The sequence below is a fragment of the Hypomesus transpacificus genome, chromosome 15 (genome assembly GCF_021917145.1).
Source record: "Hypomesus transpacificus isolate Combined female chromosome 15, fHypTra1, whole genome shotgun sequence".
NCBI lineage: Eukaryota > Metazoa > Chordata > Actinopteri > Osmeriformes > Osmeridae > Hypomesus > Hypomesus transpacificus.
In genome coordinates, this window is record NC_061074.1 from 4,501,059 (window position 1) to 4,521,867 (window position 20,809).

General features: G+C 43.3%; 2 protein-coding genes across 7 annotated transcripts in view; one reads left to right on the forward strand and one right to left on the reverse strand.

The window, feature by feature from the left end:
• Window positions 1–1,650: 1,650 nt before the first annotated feature.
• nf1a (neurofibromin 1a) overlaps window positions 1,651–20,809 on the reverse strand; it is a 51,256-nt gene continuing 32,097 nt past the window's right edge. For 2 of the 6 annotated variants that reach the window (XM_047036657.1, XM_047036656.1), the window contains 23 exons: window positions 18,159–18,591; window positions 17,491–17,831; window positions 17,090–17,292; window positions 15,317–15,510; window positions 14,495–14,635; window positions 12,895–13,174; window positions 12,231–12,445; window positions 12,056–12,117; window positions 11,774–11,915; window positions 11,415–11,516; window positions 10,994–11,134; window positions 10,501–10,627; window positions 8,982–9,113; window positions 8,554–8,683; window positions 8,232–8,392; window positions 8,028–8,150; window positions 7,660–7,778; window positions 7,275–7,375; window positions 6,729–6,871; window positions 6,315–6,361; window positions 5,283–5,499; window positions 3,960–4,015; window positions 1,651–3,272 (listed from right to left, as the gene is read on the reverse strand). In XM_047036657.1, coding sequence (XP_046892613.1) covers window positions 3,117–3,272; window positions 3,960–4,015; window positions 5,283–5,499; window positions 6,315–6,361; window positions 6,729–6,871; window positions 7,275–7,375; window positions 7,660–7,778; window positions 8,028–8,150; window positions 8,232–8,392; window positions 8,554–8,683; window positions 8,982–9,113; window positions 10,501–10,627; window positions 10,994–11,134; window positions 11,415–11,516; window positions 11,774–11,915; window positions 12,056–12,117; window positions 12,231–12,445; window positions 12,895–13,174; window positions 14,495–14,635; window positions 15,317–15,510; window positions 17,090–17,292; window positions 17,491–17,831; window positions 18,159–18,591 — 3,766 coding nt within the window. In that variant the 3' untranslated portion in view covers window positions 1,651–3,116. Of the gene's footprint in view, window positions 3,273–3,959; window positions 4,016–5,282; window positions 5,500–6,314; window positions 6,362–6,728; window positions 6,872–7,274; window positions 7,376–7,659; window positions 7,779–8,027; window positions 8,393–8,553; window positions 8,684–8,981; window positions 9,114–10,500; window positions 10,628–10,993; window positions 11,135–11,414; window positions 11,517–11,773; window positions 11,916–12,055; window positions 12,118–12,230; window positions 12,446–12,894; window positions 13,175–14,494; window positions 14,636–15,316; window positions 15,511–17,089; window positions 17,293–17,490; window positions 17,832–18,158; window positions 18,592–20,809 lie in introns of all 6 variants that reach the window. The other 4 variants (XM_047036660.1, XM_047036658.1, XM_047036654.1 and 1 more) reach the window with 3 other exon arrangements.
• Window positions 13,458–20,535, forward strand: LOC124478373. Its single transcript, XM_047036665.1, has 3 exons — window positions 13,458–13,867; window positions 18,698–18,926; window positions 19,446–20,535. Exon 3 carries the CDS (start codon window positions 19,451–19,453, stop codon window positions 20,078–20,080), a length of 630 nt encoding a protein of 209 aa, XP_046892621.1. The 5' UTR covers window positions 13,458–13,867; window positions 18,698–18,926; window positions 19,446–19,450; the 3' UTR covers window positions 20,081–20,535.

The following is a 20,809-nucleotide window of genomic DNA, read 5'->3' on the forward strand; positions in this document are numbered from 1 at the left end:
TTGAATGTCCATTGCAATTAAGCAATTCATACGGTAATCCATATCAGGAAGGCTTTTCAAAGGTTCGTATGAAAGTGTAGGGCAGGCTATCCCTGCTACACCAGACGTCATCCGACCAATCGTTTCGAAACGTTTAATTTCCAATTGTCCGAATTCATGCATTGGTTTAACCCAGACAACCCCTTTTAATTGGCCAAGATATACACTAATTATGGGGTCCCATCTCCCACGTTTTAAAAATAAAACTTTTTGGTTTGATCATTTTACTTTCCCTATCAGATTCTCAATAGACAAGACCATTGATGATGCAGCACAGCCTATTTTCAACAGGATTAACGCGGAACGTATTTTACTTTTATGAACGAATGTTTGTATGAAACAGATCAATCATGGACAATTAATTAAAAGGAATCATTTAAAAATTTGATATGACATTCACTGAACTCACCAATAATGTGAGGCCTATTATGGGAAAACTGTTTAACAGACGTTAATGCACATTACTCAACCAATTGTAACCCTTGTACAGATATGCTTTTGTGTGAACAATATAATTTCACACAAGAATGGGGATAACACTTTTATTACTAACACTGGAATCATTGAATTTTCTCGTCATACATTATACAGCAACGTACTGCTTTACAAAAAAGGGAAATATTACGATATCACATGTATGTACAGTTTAGTAAATATAGGCTACTTTTTTCAAAATCGTACACAAAATATTTACAGTGACACATAACAAAAAAAATCCTGACCAACACTCCACATTAGATTTTGCATAACATTAAATCAAACATGCAATGTTGCAGGTTATTTGTTCTTCACAAAACCCTTGACCGTGATTCAAAATAGTGCAAGTCAATCACTTCAGTAAGAAGTTATGGGCACTCAACATGCATCCAACTCAATAGACATAAGGGAATATGTTCTTGTTGCAAGGTGTACATTTCTAGTATGTATACCAATAAGATATTTAACTTATTTTTCAGATGATGAATGGCCAACAATAAGTATAGCAGTGTGGAAGTGTGATTTGGCAAAACACGTTCACTGTGGATGCCACAATACTAACATTTGTACACATAGGAGTTATTACCATATAAAAGATTTTCAGTTTTTGGACCTGAACAAAATACTGAGAGAAATGCATGAGTAGTGACAAACAATCAGACATACCTCAACGCAATCAAAATAGCAGGATGACTGAACAACAATGATGCTAAATCTATGCTTTACTATTTAAGTACTGTTTTGTTCTCGTTATACTGAAGTTTTTGTGTAAATGATGGATTTAGTCAATATAACATGTATGAAAATGTCTTTCCATTCACATAGTGCAAGCTAGTCTTTGGTGAAGTGTCCTTTTATCTGCTGCAAGGGCATCAGGGATTGATACCCTGTCTTGATGACATGCGAATATATACTAAATATGGTGTATGTAGGTCATTGTGTCTTCAACACTGAAACTGCCTCATTCCACATTTAGCTTGGTCATAACAAAAAAATGACACCTGACCATGAAACACCTGTGTGAGAAAAGGTAATTATAAACAAAGAATGGCATTTTATCCACCAGGTCAACATAATCTAGTTGTCTCTATTAAGTGAAATAAGACTTGTGCACTGCAATCAAGAATCACAAAGTATCATTACAGTGAATATTTAATCCTCATGTAGTCTTTTATATGGGCTGGATCAGATTTAGTTTGGTGGCCAAACTGTAAATAAATCAAACATACAAAGGTACACACAGGAAACATGATTCATAACAATAAAATAAAGGCCATATACTATTTACAAGTCTGCCTTGTCCCTCTAGTGTTTCTCAGATTATATTTGTATATGTCAAGTGTTAAAAAGAATAACTTCATAATTCATAAGGCCTATCTAGCTCGGGATAAGAGTGTCTGCTAAATGACTAAATGTAGCTCTACAGGTTAAATACTAATAGGCAACAGGGTATTGATGATTGTATATTTGACGATAATTAGATACCGTTTAAAATGCAGCTCTTTTCCACATGTATGCTTAGTGTGAACATGTCTCCATAATTAGTACCTGTTCCGTTTACCCAGAATACGATTTTTTTTCTTTATTTTACAAATTATACACATTGGAAAACCCTAATGAAGGCACACCATGGATAAAACGTCAACGTGTGAGACACAACATTGCCATATGGAATAGTGTGTGTATATATGTATATATATATCACTTTTTCTATATTATATATATATATACATATTTTATGTACATATCTGGGAAGAATACAATTGGCAAATTCATACAAATACACATACCAAGATGGTGAGTTAAACAATACTCCATGACTTGTGGTCATGTGACTGATGGCTCCACTGCATCTTCTTGGGTGGGAAAAGGTAACATAGGGTGGGGTTCAGAGGAGCTCAGACTGTGGGTATACTGTGGTCTGTACCTTGGCCTTCCTGTCACTGGGACTGCCTCAGCAGTACACATTCAGCCACACATCTCCAAACCACCGAGTGTAGTGTCCCTCAGGGTCTGGGTATTGTAGTTCTACGTGGCGCTCGGAGTACTAACAAAGATAAAAGGTCTCTGTTGCCCATATGTGCAAAAAATGAGGATCAACACATCCCAAACCTTTGTCATACATTGCAGCTATTCCCTACAAAATGTAATGTCATGTTCATTAACTGTGTGTATGTACATAGATCGTTTTTTAAAATCTATTTACACACAGTGTGTATATATAGATAAAAATCGATAAATTAAAGAATGACTTATTAATCATCCTCTGCCACACCTTGATGACTTTCAGTACTCTTTGCAGTTAGAAATATCACATAAAAAAAAACAATGGGTTTCTACACAAACATGTAGAAATGGGTTCCCCTGACATCTTTCCCTCTGTCTACACTCGTGCAGAGCTTCTGATAAAAATAATTGGATCGATTAACACAAAATGTAGCCAGTTCAATCAATTAAACAATCGTCAGGCAGTCTTGACCATCCAAAAAGAGACAGGTGGGGCGGGGAAGAGGAAAGAGAAAGAGTACATTGAAAAAGTGCAGCATAATGTCTGGCACAGTCGGCCAGGGACCTTTGGAGGGCAATGTTCTATCCATCTTTCAGTATTCTGGCTCATACTCTTTTCTTAATGCTGGGCCGCTTGAAGCTTCCAGCGCTGCGCTGTTTCTGCACCTGGCTGGCCGAACCGTGGCGAGTCCGTCCACTGGTGGACAAGGCAGAGCCGGGGGAGAGTTGGACATTCTCCTTGTCCACACCTAGAGGAGATGAGGAAGGGAAAAGAGAGAGAGCAAAGAATCAGACACAATGCTGACAAAGAACAAATCAATGAATCATTGACAGTCTAAATCATATTTATCATACAATTAAGACTAATGTTAACGGCACACTTCCTGTTCCAATCGAACAGCAGAGTTCACAACAGAGTCTACTAGTGGGATATCCTTTTATAATTTAGTCGCTGATCTTAATTCTTAGATTCGATTCAAAGGTTTTCAACAAGATAAGGTGCCATTCCACGGTTGACCATGTCAGTGACATTATAACTTCCTCCTTGCTATAAAAGTTGGCAAGCATTGGGACCCATAGGGGCAGAATAGACACTAGATGTTTTAGCTGAGAGGCGGATCATTGAGGCGTCACCCTTAATCAATGTTAGTGCAGCCTGTAGGTGGCGCCAAACACAAACTTAAGCCTCCCTGACAGATCCTTGATCCACTGGGAGACTAAACATCCTTAACATCCTGTCTTCTCTGAACAATCTTTTATTTGTTGATTGACTGCTACTAATGCAACTAATGCCACTGACTACTTCAGGGGTCTTTTTCACTGTTTATGGCTGTTCATTTCTCCCTTTTTCTGGTAGGATATTTTCTTAATGGAGGCGAGTGAAGGAGCGCACTTCACCTTTTTTGACCACTACGGGAGAAAGGGTAGGAGTGTACCTGGGAGGACGAGGAGGTGTGGCGAAAAACGGCAGACTTAGAGAAAGGTAGAGAGGCTTCACACAGTGAGAGAGAGAAAGCAAGAAATGTAGATTGAGAGAAAGAGGAGAGAATGGTAACATGAGTAATGAGAAAACAAAAGGAAAATCTGAAAACTGTTCATTAAAACGAATAAATCACAAAAAGGTGAATATTTGGCATGGGTAGAATGGAAAGATTTTGGCACTACAAGATGTTCAGAAAATCATAGCATAAATAATAACATGCTTATTTGCCCTTTGCTAAGACCAGGACATTGTATATTTATGATCGATATATACTGTTTTAATGTCGTTATTAACAGCTAAGGAAATGTAGTGCTTGTGACCAAGCTATTGTAAAACAGGAAAAAGCTTAGTACACAAGATGGAATACACAATGACAACAGCACACACAGAAAAATGGATATGTAAGTTACCACAACTTGCAATATATAGGCCACAGGGGGGGGTCATTAGCTGCCCAGGGACGCTCTAAAGTTGGGGTTTGAACCCGATGTTGTTTTCTCTGGCGTCTCGTCGGGGGGCTTGGGACGGGACAGTGTTGGGGACCGTCTATAAACTACACAAGCCCCATTTGGATACGCATGGAAATGTTAGCAGACAAAGCAAGAGAAGAGAGTGACTGGGTTAAAGTTCAAATTTGAGAGAAGCAAGATAGACATGCACACACACACACCGTGTTTGATGGCATTCCCACCTGTCTCATTGCATTGTTCAGTGTTAACGTCACATTCATTTTCAGTAAATGAATAGTACTTCCTTAATTAAAGAACTTCTTTTGAATGACATATCTGTCAAATTCCTGCCTGAGTTGAACTGAATTTTAAATTAGGAAGAATTGGGAAATTATTTTCAGGTTACGTGAAGACTTTTATTGGTATTTGCTATCAGCTCCAATTGCAGTTGCCTGACAATACTCTTAGGACCCCCGAGCACAGACACAACTTTAAGTGGTAAGAATTGTTAGACGAGAAAACTATTTTAGATGCAGAGTACAAGAGCAAGTTGAGGGAAAATATAAAATAGACATGACAAACCACATGACCTAGCTTCCAAGCACAAATAGTAAAAATACCAAAATGTGTGCAATGTGGAGACAGGGGCAGTTCTATGGGCGTATGTGAAGCCCTCTGTGACATGCTTGCGTGTAAAAAGGGCTAAACAAATACATTTAATTTGGAGACGCACGTTAGAAGTTCAGTGCAGTGTAACGCTCGTGGTCACATATTCTAAACTTATACCAATGCGGATACTGTGTGTGTGTGTGTGTGTGTGCGCTGACCTGGCGAGTGCTGGGAGGTAGCCAGTGAGGTCATGGAGTTGGAGAGGTTGAGGTTGGCGGTGATGCTGAGCTGGCTCTGGGTGACAGGTGGGTAGGGGGAGGTGGGGGTGCGGAGCTGCTCCTCCACCCTCTCGTCCTCCGTGCCCGGCAGGTAGCTCTCAATCAGGGCCTCCAGGAACTTCACTATCAGCTCGGCGTAATCCGGGATCTGGGTTTGCTAATTGTGTTGACAGGAAAGGGAAGAGATTAAAAGGGAGATAAAGTTAAAAAGGAAGGAAGAGAGAGATTGATGGAGAGAGAGACAGTAAGAGGCAGAAAAAGACCAATAGAAAGGCAGAAAGCGAGAGGCAGAAAACGAGTGAGACGAGAGTGAGAGATTTAAACACAAAATGCCAATACAGTCCAGCACCCTGACCTACATCACAGGTGACAGTGAATGACAGCTTTTGGCTCGGCCTGAATGCGCTTCCTAAGTATCAACCAAAGAAGACGTGTTTCCTTACCTTTAAGACAATAGGGTGTCAGCACTATACAGAATGACAACCTAGAAGAAGTACAGGACTCCTAAGTACCCAATTAGAGCTCATTTTCCTGACTACCATGAGGGCCACAAAATGCAGTCAAGTAACTAAGCCATGAGTACTGACACTTAGTTAGTACTGTGATGGTTCACTGGGATAACAGTTAACAGGGAGGGATCATAACAGATCCAGGTTAGGCCCAGACTTAGGTCAAAGTAGAGCTATCCTAGATTGTCCATTTCCTACCCCAAGCAACGCTTTTCTCCCTGCTGCTCAAGGCTCAACACAACAGTCATAAAGACAAACTGAGCTGGCCATAGGGAGGTTAGGAAGAAGGGAGAGAGGGGAGGACGGTGAAAAGGCTCAATAAATCTCCAGGCAATCAGCAGGCCCCCTGGTGCCGGAGGGGGCTGTTATTGCTTAGCGGGCGGAATTTCTCTACGGGCCGCTGTCGGTTCCTGGCTACCTTGGGAAAATGAAAGGGACATATGAGGGGAGCTATGAATCATACCTTTGAGAAGGGCCCGGCAAACCTCCAAAGTCCATTGAAGCCAAAGCCTGTAGATGGAGAGGGGGGGCAGAGGCACAAAGGAAATAGGGAGGGAGAAAGAGAGAGGTATGGAGAGGGAAGGAGAGGAAGAGATATAATTATTTGTGAATGATTTCACACACATGTAACTAGGTAGAACTGTGAAGGACATTTAACATATTAAAACATTTTAAACTAAAAATGTTAACGGAAATATTTAGGTTCAATATGAACATGAATCTCCAATAGAGAGAGAGAGAGAGAGAGCGAGAGAGAGACAGAGAAAAGAAGGGGGGCGACGGGGGTTGAGGACAAGACTAAATAGCTCAAGACAGAGACTGTGACAGAAAGCAAAATAATGTAAGATAGAGGAAAAGAAAGAAAAAGAGACTGTACTTTGTAAGTAGGAGGGCTGGTACTGTGGGGGTGACTCTTCATGGTAGACAACACTCTGGATGATGCCATGGATGGGGTTCAGCAGGTTGGCATCCTGGCACATGGACAGGAGTGTATTGATCTTGGAGTCCAGCAGATTGTGGCTGGAGAAAGAGGGCATTCATTCTGAATTCATAACTGCCAAGTAAAGCACAGGCAAATATGTATGCGCTCACATTCTTGCGCGCACACACATGCATGCATAAATGTATAGGCTATACATTCAGAGAACACGTCTTCTTTGGTTGATACTGAGGAAGCGCATTCAGGCCGAGCCAAAAGCTGTCATATATACACGTCTTCTCCAAAAGAAGACGTGTATATATATATTGTGTCCCTATTTCTTTACCTGTAGTAAAAAAGCCACTGCACACATTTCAATCTCTCAAATACTGCCAACATTAGCCCACTAAGTCATTAAATCCCTATGTATATGAAAGAAAACAATCTAGAAGCAAGGTGAAGTTCAGTTTTGCCTTAGGAAAGTTACTTGCATGGTTTACTTACACAACAGGAAAGACTTTAGGGAAGACAACACTTGCTTCAGCCAAATACTCATACAAGATTCTCTGGTCAAAGTCATCCGTTGTATATTTGACCTGGGTGGCCTAAGATAAACAACAAAATAAATGGTTCAAGTAAAACAGCATTATCTGATTTAGACATTAACATTCATTAGGAAATCTAACTACAGCACTGCAGTGAAATAATCTAGCCAGAAGACTAGGGTTTGAGACAAATATCAACAGAAATGGTACGTGTCTGTGCAAGCTCTTAAGTTCTGACGTTGCATGTGTCCAACTGTATACATACAGTATGGGAGTATATGCGTGTTTGTGTACATACACCTAATGTATGTAGCTGTGTGTGCCATTAGAGGAGGTCCACTCACCAGCACAGTGAGCAGGAGAGCCTGTACTTTAGGATCAGTCAGCACCTCCTCGTCCAGGAGAACGTTGGACTCTGATACAGACACCACACGGACATGGGAGTTGCCTATTCTTTGGCTCTCTGAATGGGACAGTAGAATGACAATGCAGGGATATTCAACAGTCAATTTACTCTTGAATATAAAACGTAACTGCCTCCCATAGGTACTGCCTCCCAAGTTCCTAAAATAAAAGCAACATCCGCTTCCTTTAATACTTCAACTTCCTAATTTAACCCAGTCGAAGTTAAACTAACCAAAAGCTATATCATCAGAGCTCTTTAAACCTACGCTTAACCACTAACACTAGGCTCAAGCCTGGAAGAACACACCAATCTCATAATTGTTCTCTCCAACACGCCTGATCTTGAGAGGGGTGGTCATGCCGGACTCTGTCTCTTGTCTCTTTGGTGCTTTGGAGTCCGAGATGAGGTGGTCGAAGCTGTTCCTGGTGCCTAAGAACACAAGGAAAATACAGCTTAAAAAAAACTTAAGTGAATTCTGAGGACATGGTGTCCAGTTAAGGGAGGCCATACCCAGCAGTTTCTTGGTGTTGGCGTGGGAGGGCTGACCCATGTCCAGGCTCATGGACTTCCGGGTGCGGGGGCTGACCTGGCCCACCGTGGGGTAGTGGTGCGGGGTTAGGTAGCGCTCCGACACTTTGGGAGAAGCCCACGGCTGGTTCTCTCGTAGCGTCCTGCAGTGTGGTGGTTGGACAAACCCTTTTATCAACTCATCCCAGTTCACTTTCCCCTGACCAGGGAACGATTATGATAAACGTGCTCCAACTCAAGATGACATTCATGAATACAAATAAATTAAAAAAAAACGAATGAGAATTTATCTTATTCATTTTACCTGCAGCTCGGGTCACTGTGGTAGAGAGAATAGGTATCCATGGTCACATTTTCAATGTCAGACAGCAGGAAGGACTTCCTGTGTTTCAGGTTGCAGCGACTGCGAACTTCCTCTGACACGGTAAGCAAGGCTAAAGACCAGGAGAGAAAACTGTTGTCAGAGCATATTGCTGAATAAGACAAAGGGAGATTGATTTGCTATAACCCATTATACTGGCGCCCAGATGACTGTAGTGCAGTGTTTTAGGCGGGAGTGCAGTCGGCTCTAAGATAAAGCAAACCTCTTAATGACATGGCAACGATCACATTAGCTAATCCTAAGTGACAAAATGCCAAAAAGCACTCATTGACACATTCACAGATTTTGATAGCCACAACATGGAAGTGTTGACACAACCAAGAAGAGGCACTGGCATCTCTGTGGCTCACCTGCTAGGTAGGCCACACTCTGGGTGTTGACCTCAAACTTATCGCAGTTGAGGTGCTTCCCCACCAGAGCCAACAATGTGTGAAGGATACGCACGGTTCGTGCCACTGTGGTGGGGGATGGGTGCCTGTAACCTGTGGGAGAACACCCCCACACACACACAAACACAATCATGTTTAGCTGATATCATATGTAGTCATTTTCAAACTATAAGGCGCACCGTTATATAAGCCGCAGTAGCTAAATTGAATGATGTGTACATAAATAAACCACACTGGACTATAAGCCGCAGGTGTTTTAATGTTTAATGACCCTATGCAAGGGTTCATGCACAGAGGGGATTGTCGGGAAATAGATGGCTGCTTGACGAAGTTCCCATTTATTAACCGTTAACTGTAAAAATCCATAGATTAGCCGCACCGTTGAGCCGCAGGGTCGAAAAATGGGACAAAGGGTGCGGCTTATAGTCCGAAAATTACGGTAATGCCAACATTTGTATTATGTTCGAAATCAATGCAAAAATACTTTTAGACCCTACTGCGCAAATATATATACCACTCAAGACTATAAAGAGAGGCAACACAGCCCTGTAATTATTATATTACAGTGTTTCCCACACATACACTAATTTGTGGCGGTACGCCACAGAATCAACCCCGGCCGCCACATATATATATATTTTTTTAAAATGCTGTTTAAAACTCGCAGCGTATTTGTTCAGCTGCATTTCCTTTCCCTGCTCTACCTCCGTCTGTCACGCGTCTCTCTCACATACACACACTCCAAGGCCGTAATGATAATACATATTGGGGGGGGGGGGGGCATCCATATAAAAAATATAAATGTGCTACGCAACGACAGGCTACCATGCACGCTGTCCGAAATTATCATAAACATTTTTAATTCGTCCCCCCCAATGTCACTCCATTGCTACGGCCTTGACACACAGTCACAACGTCAGCACACATTAGCAACGACGTAGATCCGCCGGTCTTGTAAGACAGACAGCGATAACAGCGACCCCACCAAATTGCTTTCTAATCTGTGGGAAACACAGATTATCCAACAAAATATCCAACAAGAACAGAACAGAGCTGCCAAGCTTGGTGTAACTGGCGCACAAGGACACATTGTCAATAGGCCCTGTTTGGGGCCATGACCGATTTGAGACACAGAAAAGACAGCCTTTCTCGACTGGACAAGTCTGGCAGACCATTTATTTTCTAATAAGACATTCCTTACAATAAGTAAGATCTATGTAAGATTGTGAGGGGAGAAATCTTGGTAGGCACCAGATTTTCAATGCTTTTTTTAACCTCTGATATCATTACATTTGATAAATGACTGGATTTAGCACCCTTAAAATACACATTTCTTAATGAATTACTTATATTGACGTATTATTCACTGACACTTACATCCTCATGAATGGATAAAGCCTGGATAATCAGTTACAAAAAGGCCCTTTGCCAGTCCTTCATTTACAGCTTCTGTGGAAAATTGAGTGTGCTGCCAACTTACCCTTAAGAAGGTGCCCCACCAGGGCAAAGTTGAAGTTGGAGCTGAAGTTGAGACCCACAAAGTGGTCCATCTGCTTGCAGTGCCATTCCAAGGGGCGCCTGATCTCCATGAACACCTCTTCAGGACTCTGACCAGACAGAGGAAGGGATGGATGGGGCAATGGAAAGTAGTAAAGGGGGTTGAGGCAGAACGAAAGAGGAACAGGAAACAGGAAAATGTGAGCAAGCAGGTTCTTCCAACACTGCGTAAAATAAAGTCTGGTAACCTGTTGTTACGTCCCCTAAATCATGTCTGCATTGTGTTGAAATTGTCCGACTGAACAGAAAGGGCGAACCAATAGGGCGAGTTTCATTCGCGTATTACATCGTCTTACCCACAGGCTACATGTGTTTTAGTGTGTTATTAAGTATAGAGTTAGATAAAATCCTTAAGTGGCCTAGTTAGTGCGTGTGGACAGCAGATTCTCTCTCTAAATTGAGTGTGTCTGTTTTACCTTATCATTGAAGGCACGCGAGCTGTCCAGCGTGTGGAGGTTCTGCTCGAGCAGGGCCGTCCCAGCTGAGTACAGGTTGACCTCATCTAGCTGGAGCACGGCAACTGCTACCCAGAACAGAGCCTTGTGCATGGGAGACTCCTGGAAGGACATGATCAAGTCACCACCTCTGCATCAATACACACAAGCGCGTGCACACACAGACCAACATCCAGGTAATCCCAAACACACACACACACACACAGCCTATTCCAAGGACAGAGGTCCAGATTGGTGGGACTCAACCACATCCAAGCATGGTTTTATGACTTTAATATTTGTCTTCAGAAAAGAGCTATACAGTTCTGTTCACTGTAGTGTGAACTGTAATCATATTCAGTAAGGAACTTACATAGAACCATTTGCCATTGGAGTACTGTACCTTGCTCAGAAGAGGCTGCAGCTTAGTCAGAGAGATGACAGTAGCTTCAATTAAAACCTGGCTGTTGTAATTATCAGGTCCCTTTAAGCAGCTCTCTAGACCCTGTAAAGGATGAGAGGAGACAGAGGAATTTGCGGTGCATGAAGAAAGGGAAGGCAACTCCAATAATACAATGATAACTGCAGAAACAGAAGTGCATTCATGAGGGTGTCAGATTATTCTCTGCTAAACAGGACCATCAGATACACACTGCGACCTAGCAAAACACATGGTGTGTCAGATTAGGTACGTTTAAAGCCAGGATGATGAAGTGCTGCTGTGTGCGTGCTGCCATCCGTCAGTGGACTTCAGAAACATACCCGGTCTATGCTGAGGAGGGGACTGGCCTTGCTGAGGATACGGATGATCTGTTTGATCTGACTGTGGGTCACCCTCTTACTGATGCAGCCAAACACGACTAGCGCCCGGGGCTGCAGAGAGGGGTTGTACTGGAATGCAAACCTGGTGTGGGACGCAAGCACGCAAACAAAAGGTGACACACACACGGTGACAAAGACACACAGCATGAATGATAGTGGTACATCGCATTTGGATGGACGGGTATCATTAGCTTGAGCGGGTAAGGTTCCAAGTGCACATACCTCTGAGCCAGCTCAGTCCACTGGTCCAGCCACTTGCAACCTGGAATGTCCCTCATGCATGCCTAGACAAGAAAACATACAGAATTAGACTTTGAGTTAGACTGATCAAGCATAGCGTGTGTTATGTGTATGTCTCTGTCTGTGTCGATGCATCTGTCTGTTGGACTGTTTCCACCTCCATGATCTCCAGAAGGGCCTCGGTGACCGTCTCCAACGAGGACAGGACAAAGGTCTCTCTCTCGTAGGAGCCCGGGGAGAAGGAGCGGTCGCGGTAGCTGGAACGGAAGGCGATGACAGCGGCGGACTTGACCTTGCTGATGCCAAACAGCAGGTAGAACTTGGGCAGGGAGAACTCTGTCAGGCTCAGCCGGAGCACCTGTTTGGTTTCCTCTGAAAAGGACGGATGGAAAAAGCCTCCGTCAGACAACGGAACACTGCACAAAGAAGAATGTATGACGCTTAAACAAAATCATAAAGCCCCCTCGTAAAACCATTTCATGGTTCACTGCTGGAACAACATTCCCAAATTGTGTTGAATATTATTATACATTTTCTATTCAGTAAAGCATGGTGCAGCACCAGGAGACATGGCTCTGGAAAATGCTACTTGACCATACATATATCCTCAAGTAACTGGGATTAACATTTTTACCATCAAACAAAAACATTATTTGATAGCTAGCCAAGATAGTAGACTTTCAAGCTAGAAAAGAAGCAATACAAATTGCAAATGTATTTACAAATGTTCGTATTAAAGCTCCATAGATGTGATGAGCATAGCCTAAAGCTAATGCTATCCCAGGTGGGGGTAGTTTGTTAGCCAAGCAATGGGGCCTCACCACTGAAGTTAAGCTGGGAGCAGGTGCAAAGTGAGTGAATGATGTTGATAACCAGGCCATGCGTGGAAGCTCGGAGGGACAGGGGGCCCGTGGCCACCAGCAGCGTCACCACGTGAAAGAGATAGGGCAAGTGAGCCGCTACGTCCAGGGAGTTGTTGAAGGACAGCATCAGCATGTAGCGTGCCAAGATAGCGATGTCATCCCACATTAGGTGCTGCTCCAGGGTTGGGGTGGGTGACAGGCACGTCTTGTCAATGATCTTGCACATTCGACCAATCACCTAGCCCGAGAGCACAGACAAGACCAATGAAAATCTGCAGTTAAAAACCCCTCACATCACACCATGTCTCGTATTTATGACCAGGTTGGATAAACATCAGTCTAGAATACTGCTTTTCGTGTACAGTAAGGATATATGTTGACCTAATAGCAGGCTAAGAAGGGACACTGATTATCTTAGGTCAAAAGGAGGCCATTGGCTCAAACCTTGGGTGACAGAGGCCAACATAAAAACACAATTCCTACATTGTTCTCAAAAGGCTGGCCTGTCATGACATCAGTAGTGGCTGGCTCATGCCATCCACACAATGCCCACCCTATTGATTGAAGTGTACACCATCAACAAGAAATAAGATTAGGGGTAAATGCTCTCAACAATGAGTCTAATCTGAAATGGGTCTATTGGCCCTTAAAAAAAGATTTGCAGTTGGGATGCTTGCCGATTTTGTTCGCTGCTCCTCAGCAAAACATCTTCACAATGACTACCATTCACTGCCATGCCTTACAGTGTATCCCATAATAGGAGCAAGGGTCTGGCTTACTATTGTGTGTCTGGTCTCTGTGTGCTGTGTTTGTTTATTTCAGTAGGAGGGAGAATTGAAGAGTGCACACCCAGACAGATGATGGGCATTGAGTGGAGGACTTTCAGTTGGGATACTATAAGGACAGAGACAGGATTCTGAAGCCGAAATTGGTAAGAAAAGTTACATTCAATATGATATGAATATTTGTGTTAGTGTTTCTTTCAGTTCAGGGGTCGTTAGAAACTAATTGGACTGATCAGTCACTTTCTGTAATTTAAACACCAGGATTTTACGAGACTTAAATCTAAGAGACTAATGTGTTTGACATGTTAACTGCAATGTTCTCTATATAAGAGGAGTACTGAGGTTTTGGAGATAAAGGCAGTGACAATCCAGAGTTCATTGAGGACAAGAACTGACAGGGGAGTCAGGTGGCTGAGCGGTTAGGGAATCGGGCAAGTAATCAGAAGGTTGCTGGTTCGATTCCTGGCCGTGCGAAATTAAGAGCCTCTGCTAAATGAATAATGTCTAAATGTAAATGACATGTCAGTCATAAGTTGAACACAAAGCTGTACTAGCAGCAGAGACTGACAGGGACAGTAGGTGAATTAGCACGAGACACTGACCAATAAAAGATAATCTGTGTTTCACGAAAAGACAGGTATGGGAAATGAATTACACCTGTAGTAAATATAATGTTGCCTTACTTTGCATCAATCTATACAAAACATTTGTGAGTGGCCTTCAGAAGCTGACAAAGTCCTAGCATGTCCTGACTGAGATGATAGAGATCTCACCTTGCTGGATACCAGCTTGACATTCCCAGAGGCTAGAGCTACAGCTGTGTCCGCCATGACCTCAGCCTTGATGGAGCCCAGGCCGCCTGTAGCGCTGGTCTTGATGAAGCTGTCCAACACCACATCCAACAGGTCTGTAATCTGAGGGCACAGTGGCTAGAAGTCAACATCTCACATCCACTTGGTTCTACGAAGTTGTTTAAGTGAGTAGTTGTTTAGGTAAATATTCAAGCATTCAACCTTCCTTCTGCCAAAAACGTAATTGTGCTTTATTCAGCTGAGTCAATAATGTGGAATTGTTCTCCATTGGGTTATTACCTGGATATCTGCACTGTAGTCACCAAAAACACAACACATTAATTCAGGGGAAAACTGACAAGAGAACATCCCATTATTACAATACCTTAAATAAAACCTTAATGGAAGCTGGTGAATACCAACAACTGAACGCTACAAACGGTAAAGAACCCACTATGTGCCTTTCAATCCATTTGTTTTCTTTTCCATACTGTGCCAACACAATGACCATATCTATCCGTTCACAGTATCTTGCTTCACCATGATTGCCTTTCTTTTCACTGGGCTCCAAAGCTTCTATAGTGCATTGAGTACATTCTGTCAGCCGAAAGATATACAACTTGGGGATGCCAAGCAAAGTTTCCGGATGAGGACATTGATGGAACTCTCTCTCATATCCAGGGTTATAAACTTTCCTAAACTAATAATACAGCTTGGCCAAGAGGCAGGGAATTTAGCTGCTCTTAAATATTTGCCTTAGGACAACTTCCCTCTATGATGTGTGCGAGGTAGAGGAAGCCTGACCTGGCCTAGGCTCCCCCAGATCTTAGCCTGGATAGAAGGGTACATCTGCTTCTCATTGATGGTCATGGTGATCAGCTTGTCCAAGATGGCGGTGACGCGCTGGCGCTTGGCGTCATCGTTGTGCTTGCAGAAGCGCACCAGGTTGAGCAGCCAGGGTGTCATGTACTCCAGACACAGGTGTTTCAATTCGATACCTGCACACAAACACAAGCTCAATTTACTGAAAGGTTCAGAAGGTGGAAAGTTAATAGGATTCCTTTGATGTAACATATCACGTTTATGACAAATGACAGAATACAACAGATACAAATGCAATGTATTGAGTCCTTATTTCATTAACTGTTATTGAAATGAATGACATTTCATAGAAGTTATTTCATTAACTGTCTACCAAGCCTTATGACTGAGACATAGCTTCTTACACACTGATGGACAAGACAATCAAACAGTGGCCTAAGATTCTCCAAAATGGGAAAGGTGGGTGTGTGTGAGTCAATGTGAGAGTGTTGACATGTATGGCTTTGTAATGCAAAGGCTAAAAACAAAGGAAGTGTGTCATTGTTTCCCACACATAGACTAATTTGTGGCTGTGCATCACAATGCGTTTCGTTATTATTTTTAACATTTGGTTGACGCTATTTAAAACACGCAGCGTATTTGTTCAGCTGCATTTCCTTTCCCTGCTCTCCCTCCATCTCTCGGTCACTCACGAGTCTCTCTCACACACAGCCACAACGTCAGCACACGTTAGCAACGACGCATAGATACGCCGTTCTAGAGAGTCAGCGATATCAGAGAGCCCTCAGCATTATTATAACATTATTATAGTCAGGTGGCTGAGAGGTTAGAGAATCGGGCTAGTAATCTGAAAGTCGCCAGTTCGAATTTGCCAAAGCAAATTCCTTTGCCAAACTTTCATGGCAAATAAATCCCTTTCTGATTCTGATTCCCGGCCGTGTCAAATGACTGTGTCCTTGGGAAAGGCACTTCACCCTACTTGCCTCGGGGGAATGTCCCTGTACTTACTGTAAATCGCTCTGCATAAGAGCGTCTGCTAAATTACTAAATGTAATTATTTGTACCATAGCTAAAAGTCTAGGAATGTTTAGGTTACTTTTCGCTAGGTAGCTCTACCTATGAACATGTCTTAATCTGCTAAACAAGTGGGTTCCTCTTCGTTCTTTTGGTGAGCAATCTCACGTGCCCTACTTACCGGCGTCATGGAGCCGACCAGCTAAATCATTATTTAGCACTAGCGTTGCTACCGGCATATACCTACAGCTGCCACCTCCGTTTTTCTCCTAGATTCAGACCTAGCCCAGGTAAATTGTAGAGCTAGCTAACTACCACACTTCTGTAGTAGTGCAGTAACTACTACACCCCACAATTTCCCCAGATATATTTTCAGGCTCTTTCAACTTTCTCTCAGGGTCAGGGAGAGAAAGTTGCTGTGAGAGAGCCAGCTGAAGCAACAAGTGAGGTGGACAAACAGATGTAGAAACAGGCAGGTAAGAAAGCAGGTCTCAGGATAAGGGAACTCATTTCTATACTTCAGTTTCTGGCAGATAGGACTTGAATGGGGTGTGAATTATTTTGAACCCCCCCCCCCCCCCCCCAGGGCAGACACAGGGCAACCCCCCACCCCCCCACCACCAGCACAAATGTATTTCTAATCTGTGGGAAACACTGTGTGTGGTGTGTTTGAGTGGGAGATGAAAAGAGCAAGTTAGTGAGCAAGTGAACACATGACAATTTGACAGGGCATGTACACACTGGATTTGCTGAAACCAGAGATGCACTCTTCCAGGAACTCAAGAGTGAGATGTGGCTCGTTGGCAGCTAGAGTCTTGCTGATAGAGACTATGAACAGTGTGTTGTTGGCTGGGATACACAGGCCTGAAGTCTCCAGCAGTTGGCCCTCAATCTTCAGGTTGAAGGTGCAGGTTAAGGCACAGAGGAGGTTGTACGCAGCAGACCTACATGGATCATCCAGTTCAAACAAAACCATATTAGCCTGATACAGAGGGGAGAGTTAGATTAAGAGTGTATTTCACAGTGTAACACTCTAGAAAATTGAACTTTGGGAGACTAATGGAAATGGTCACAATCAATCTTTTGCCAGTCTGAGGCCCAGCCTCCCCTTCCCCCAGACTAATACCATGTGGCTGACTGACCTGAGACTGGGGTCGGAACTACCCAGGTTGAGCAGGGCAATGTTGAGCAGTGTGCCCGGCACATCTTTGGGCCTTATTTTGGTGTGCTGAGGAATGGAGTCAGGCTGGGAGAGCTCCCAGCGGGTTCGGATGTGGATGATGGACTGAACGATGGCGTCACACTCCTGGTGCATGAAGGTGAGTGGCGTGCCCTGATTGGCCATGGTAAGGGTGAACTGGCTCTCATCCACCAGGCAGATCTCCTCAATCTCAGAGGCGTAGTACACGTCGTTGAGGAAGACAGGTTGGCCGAGGACACGTGTCCGCTCGGCCGAGGTCACCTGGACAGCAGTGGATCCCACCTGAGAAGGGTGAAATAAGGAGGAAGTGGACTTTCTTTTGGTTGACTGAAAGACAAGGCCATAAGAAAAGTCTGGCCAATAATCCCACACATTTTCCTTACTAGTTGCCTGGTAATGAACTCCATATCTTTGGTTATAATACATTTATCCTAATTTTTTTAAACTAATCCAGGCCTTAATAGGTGCAATGACATTGACTCCACCCCTGAGACTGAATTAGTCTCTCGGTTAGGTATCATGAGGAGAGAAAGTGATTAAGGACACTTGTCTGGCTCCCATTTTCTTGCCTCCCTCCCCCTAACCCAGAGCCCACACAAAGACACTGACCTTTATAGAGACCTTGGTGTCCTTGTGGGCCAACTTAAGAGCATTGTGGAAGACTTTTAGGTCTTCTTCCAAGGCTAGAGTAGCTGCGGGCAGTTTCTGCTGATCGGACTCGACGTGTTCTGCCAGCCTCGCCGGTGAGTCAATGAACTGCAGCCTTTTGCTGCCCTTCACGTTGGTCAGCAGCCTCTCGTGATACTTGGTGTACTCCCGCACCCAGGTGTTGCAGTTATAGACGTAGACAGCTGCCACATTCTCATAGGCGAAGCCGGGGAAGACCACAAACCAATTGGAGAGGAAGTCCGTCTTAAAGCGGTTGCTGGGACCTACGTGCGTGAGATCCACCACAATTTCATAGGGCTTGGCATAGTAGGGCTTGAGGGTCAGGAGGACATGATAGATCAGCAGGTCACCATTGATCTGTCCGGTCTTGAACCTAAGGGAGATCAGGGGTAGGCGGACATTAGATTACTTAGGACTTAAACCAAGATGAAATGAATGTAACAATTCAAACTCACACTACTTTCTTTTCTTTCTTTTAGTATGTGACAAACATCTGTGCTACAAATAAGCAAATAAGGTTCAAGCAGCCCCAAAATAACCTGACTCAAGAGACCAGGAGGACAGCACAGGAAGTGTGTCTGCCAAGCAGCTCAAGAGTGACTTCAGTCAGAAGTGTCACTCACTGGTCCTCACATTAAACAGGTCCGATTAAGACTTCAAACTTCTATCCTTCACTCACGCCCAGCAATCCACCACTTCATATAAAAGGTAAGTAATGCTCAATTAAACCCACAATTACATACATGTAATCAAGTTTAACATGCAATGTCTCATTTTACTAGATGTGACTGTAAATTGGGCTGCACCACCTTACTACTTTAGACATTCATAATTAACGTGTTTGTCCTTGATGTACACAACATTCTTTACATATACCACTTGGATTGGACTTGCAAAAAGGTTGGAGGTAAAGTACCCCCGGATATGGGCTAGGTACAAAAAAATTAGATCAAGTTTGAGGAGAGGGAATTTACATTTTACAACCAACCTTTTGAAGCTCACTAATTAGATGTAATTTCAATTTACCTTAGAAGATGTATCTGGGCTAATTAACATGTCAATTTGAAAAGCACACAGTTTCAATTCAACTCCCCTTTGAGACAAAGAGAGATGAACAGACTTAAGATCATCCACAGACGTATAATAGCATTTGATTATTGACAACCCTCACAATTGAACAAAATGTAACTTTTGTTTGTGTACTAATGTTCTTTCCTGATCCTTCAGGTACGATGGAAGGTTCCAAATTAGCTCTCTACGTCTTCCTTTTGGTACTAAGCTTCCGCAAAGCCCACTTGTCAGCAAACGTTACCACACCAATGAACAAAACGGAAGCACCAGAAAGTTCTTCTACATCAGCCCAGTACGAAACCCTGCCATCAACAGACACCCCGACTAATGTCACCGGCCCAGGCTGCTTGATCGAACCCCATATTGGTATCATTGCTGTGGCCTCAGCTGGAGGTCTGATCCTCTGCTTGCTGGTCTCTACTCTGGTGCTAGCCTGCCAGGTGTGCCGTCTGCAGAGACGAGTGCAAGCTCCGCGGCCGTCACGCAGCAATGCTGACCTGGTGAGCGATGCGGGCTACTGGGGCAGGGATTTTGAAGAGGAGGGGGGGGTAGAGGGGCCCTGCGACACCAGCGTCATGTTGCAGGAGGTGAAAGAGGACAGAAAGACGGTGGAGGAAGAAAAAAACGAGAGAGAAAATAAAGAGGACGAGGGAGAGGCAAGGCCAGCCACTAAGATAACAAATGTGGATTCTGGACATGGGGAAATGGCTATGCAGATGCAGAGCTCCAGCTCTAGGAATTCTTGTTTGGAGGTCCCTGAAAATCTGGAGGACATGCCGCTAGTGGTGTGAGAGGGCATCAGTACTCCTTGAGCTGAGATGAAGACCTATAAAAAAAATTGTAATCTGCAGCAAACAGTTTAGCCCAGCTTGCTACATGGCAAAGTGTCCAGTATCCAGTATTTTTAGCATGATATGATACTTTCAAGGGTCTTTCATCGTAGTATGAGCTTCTTATGTTTTTTTTGTTGAAAATGTAATTAACATGTAACCTGCTTTGAAACCATTTCGTAGTTAGTCTCTCTTTTAAAATCATAAAGGTCAGTAGAAAGGGCGATAGACTTGACAGGGTGGTGGGGAACTAGATTTGAATCAAGTGAATAGAGCATCTCTGCCAACTGCACAAGTTAATTACCCTTGCTGCTAAGGTTCAGGATCTTAAAAGGAGGTGAGTGACTTGTCATATGGGTACGCCCAGGCAATTTAAACATCATAGCTTTAAAAACTATGGATATTTGATTAACAAAGATTAAATTAAGGACTTGGCCAGGTGGGGGGAGTTTTTTCATGATGGTAGGCATTTGTATATGCATTTTTAAGCATTTTGAATGGACGTATTCAAAACAAATGTGAAGGACCATGCCAAAATGATTATAACTTAGAGTCAAGATAAATAAATTCCCCAAGCTTTTGAATTTCTTTTGTCATATATGGCTGGGCAAAGCGATGGATTTCAGCCTCCTTGTTGCATCAATTAGTCTCTGTTTCACGTTACACAAGCTGTTTAAGAACACTTAAATC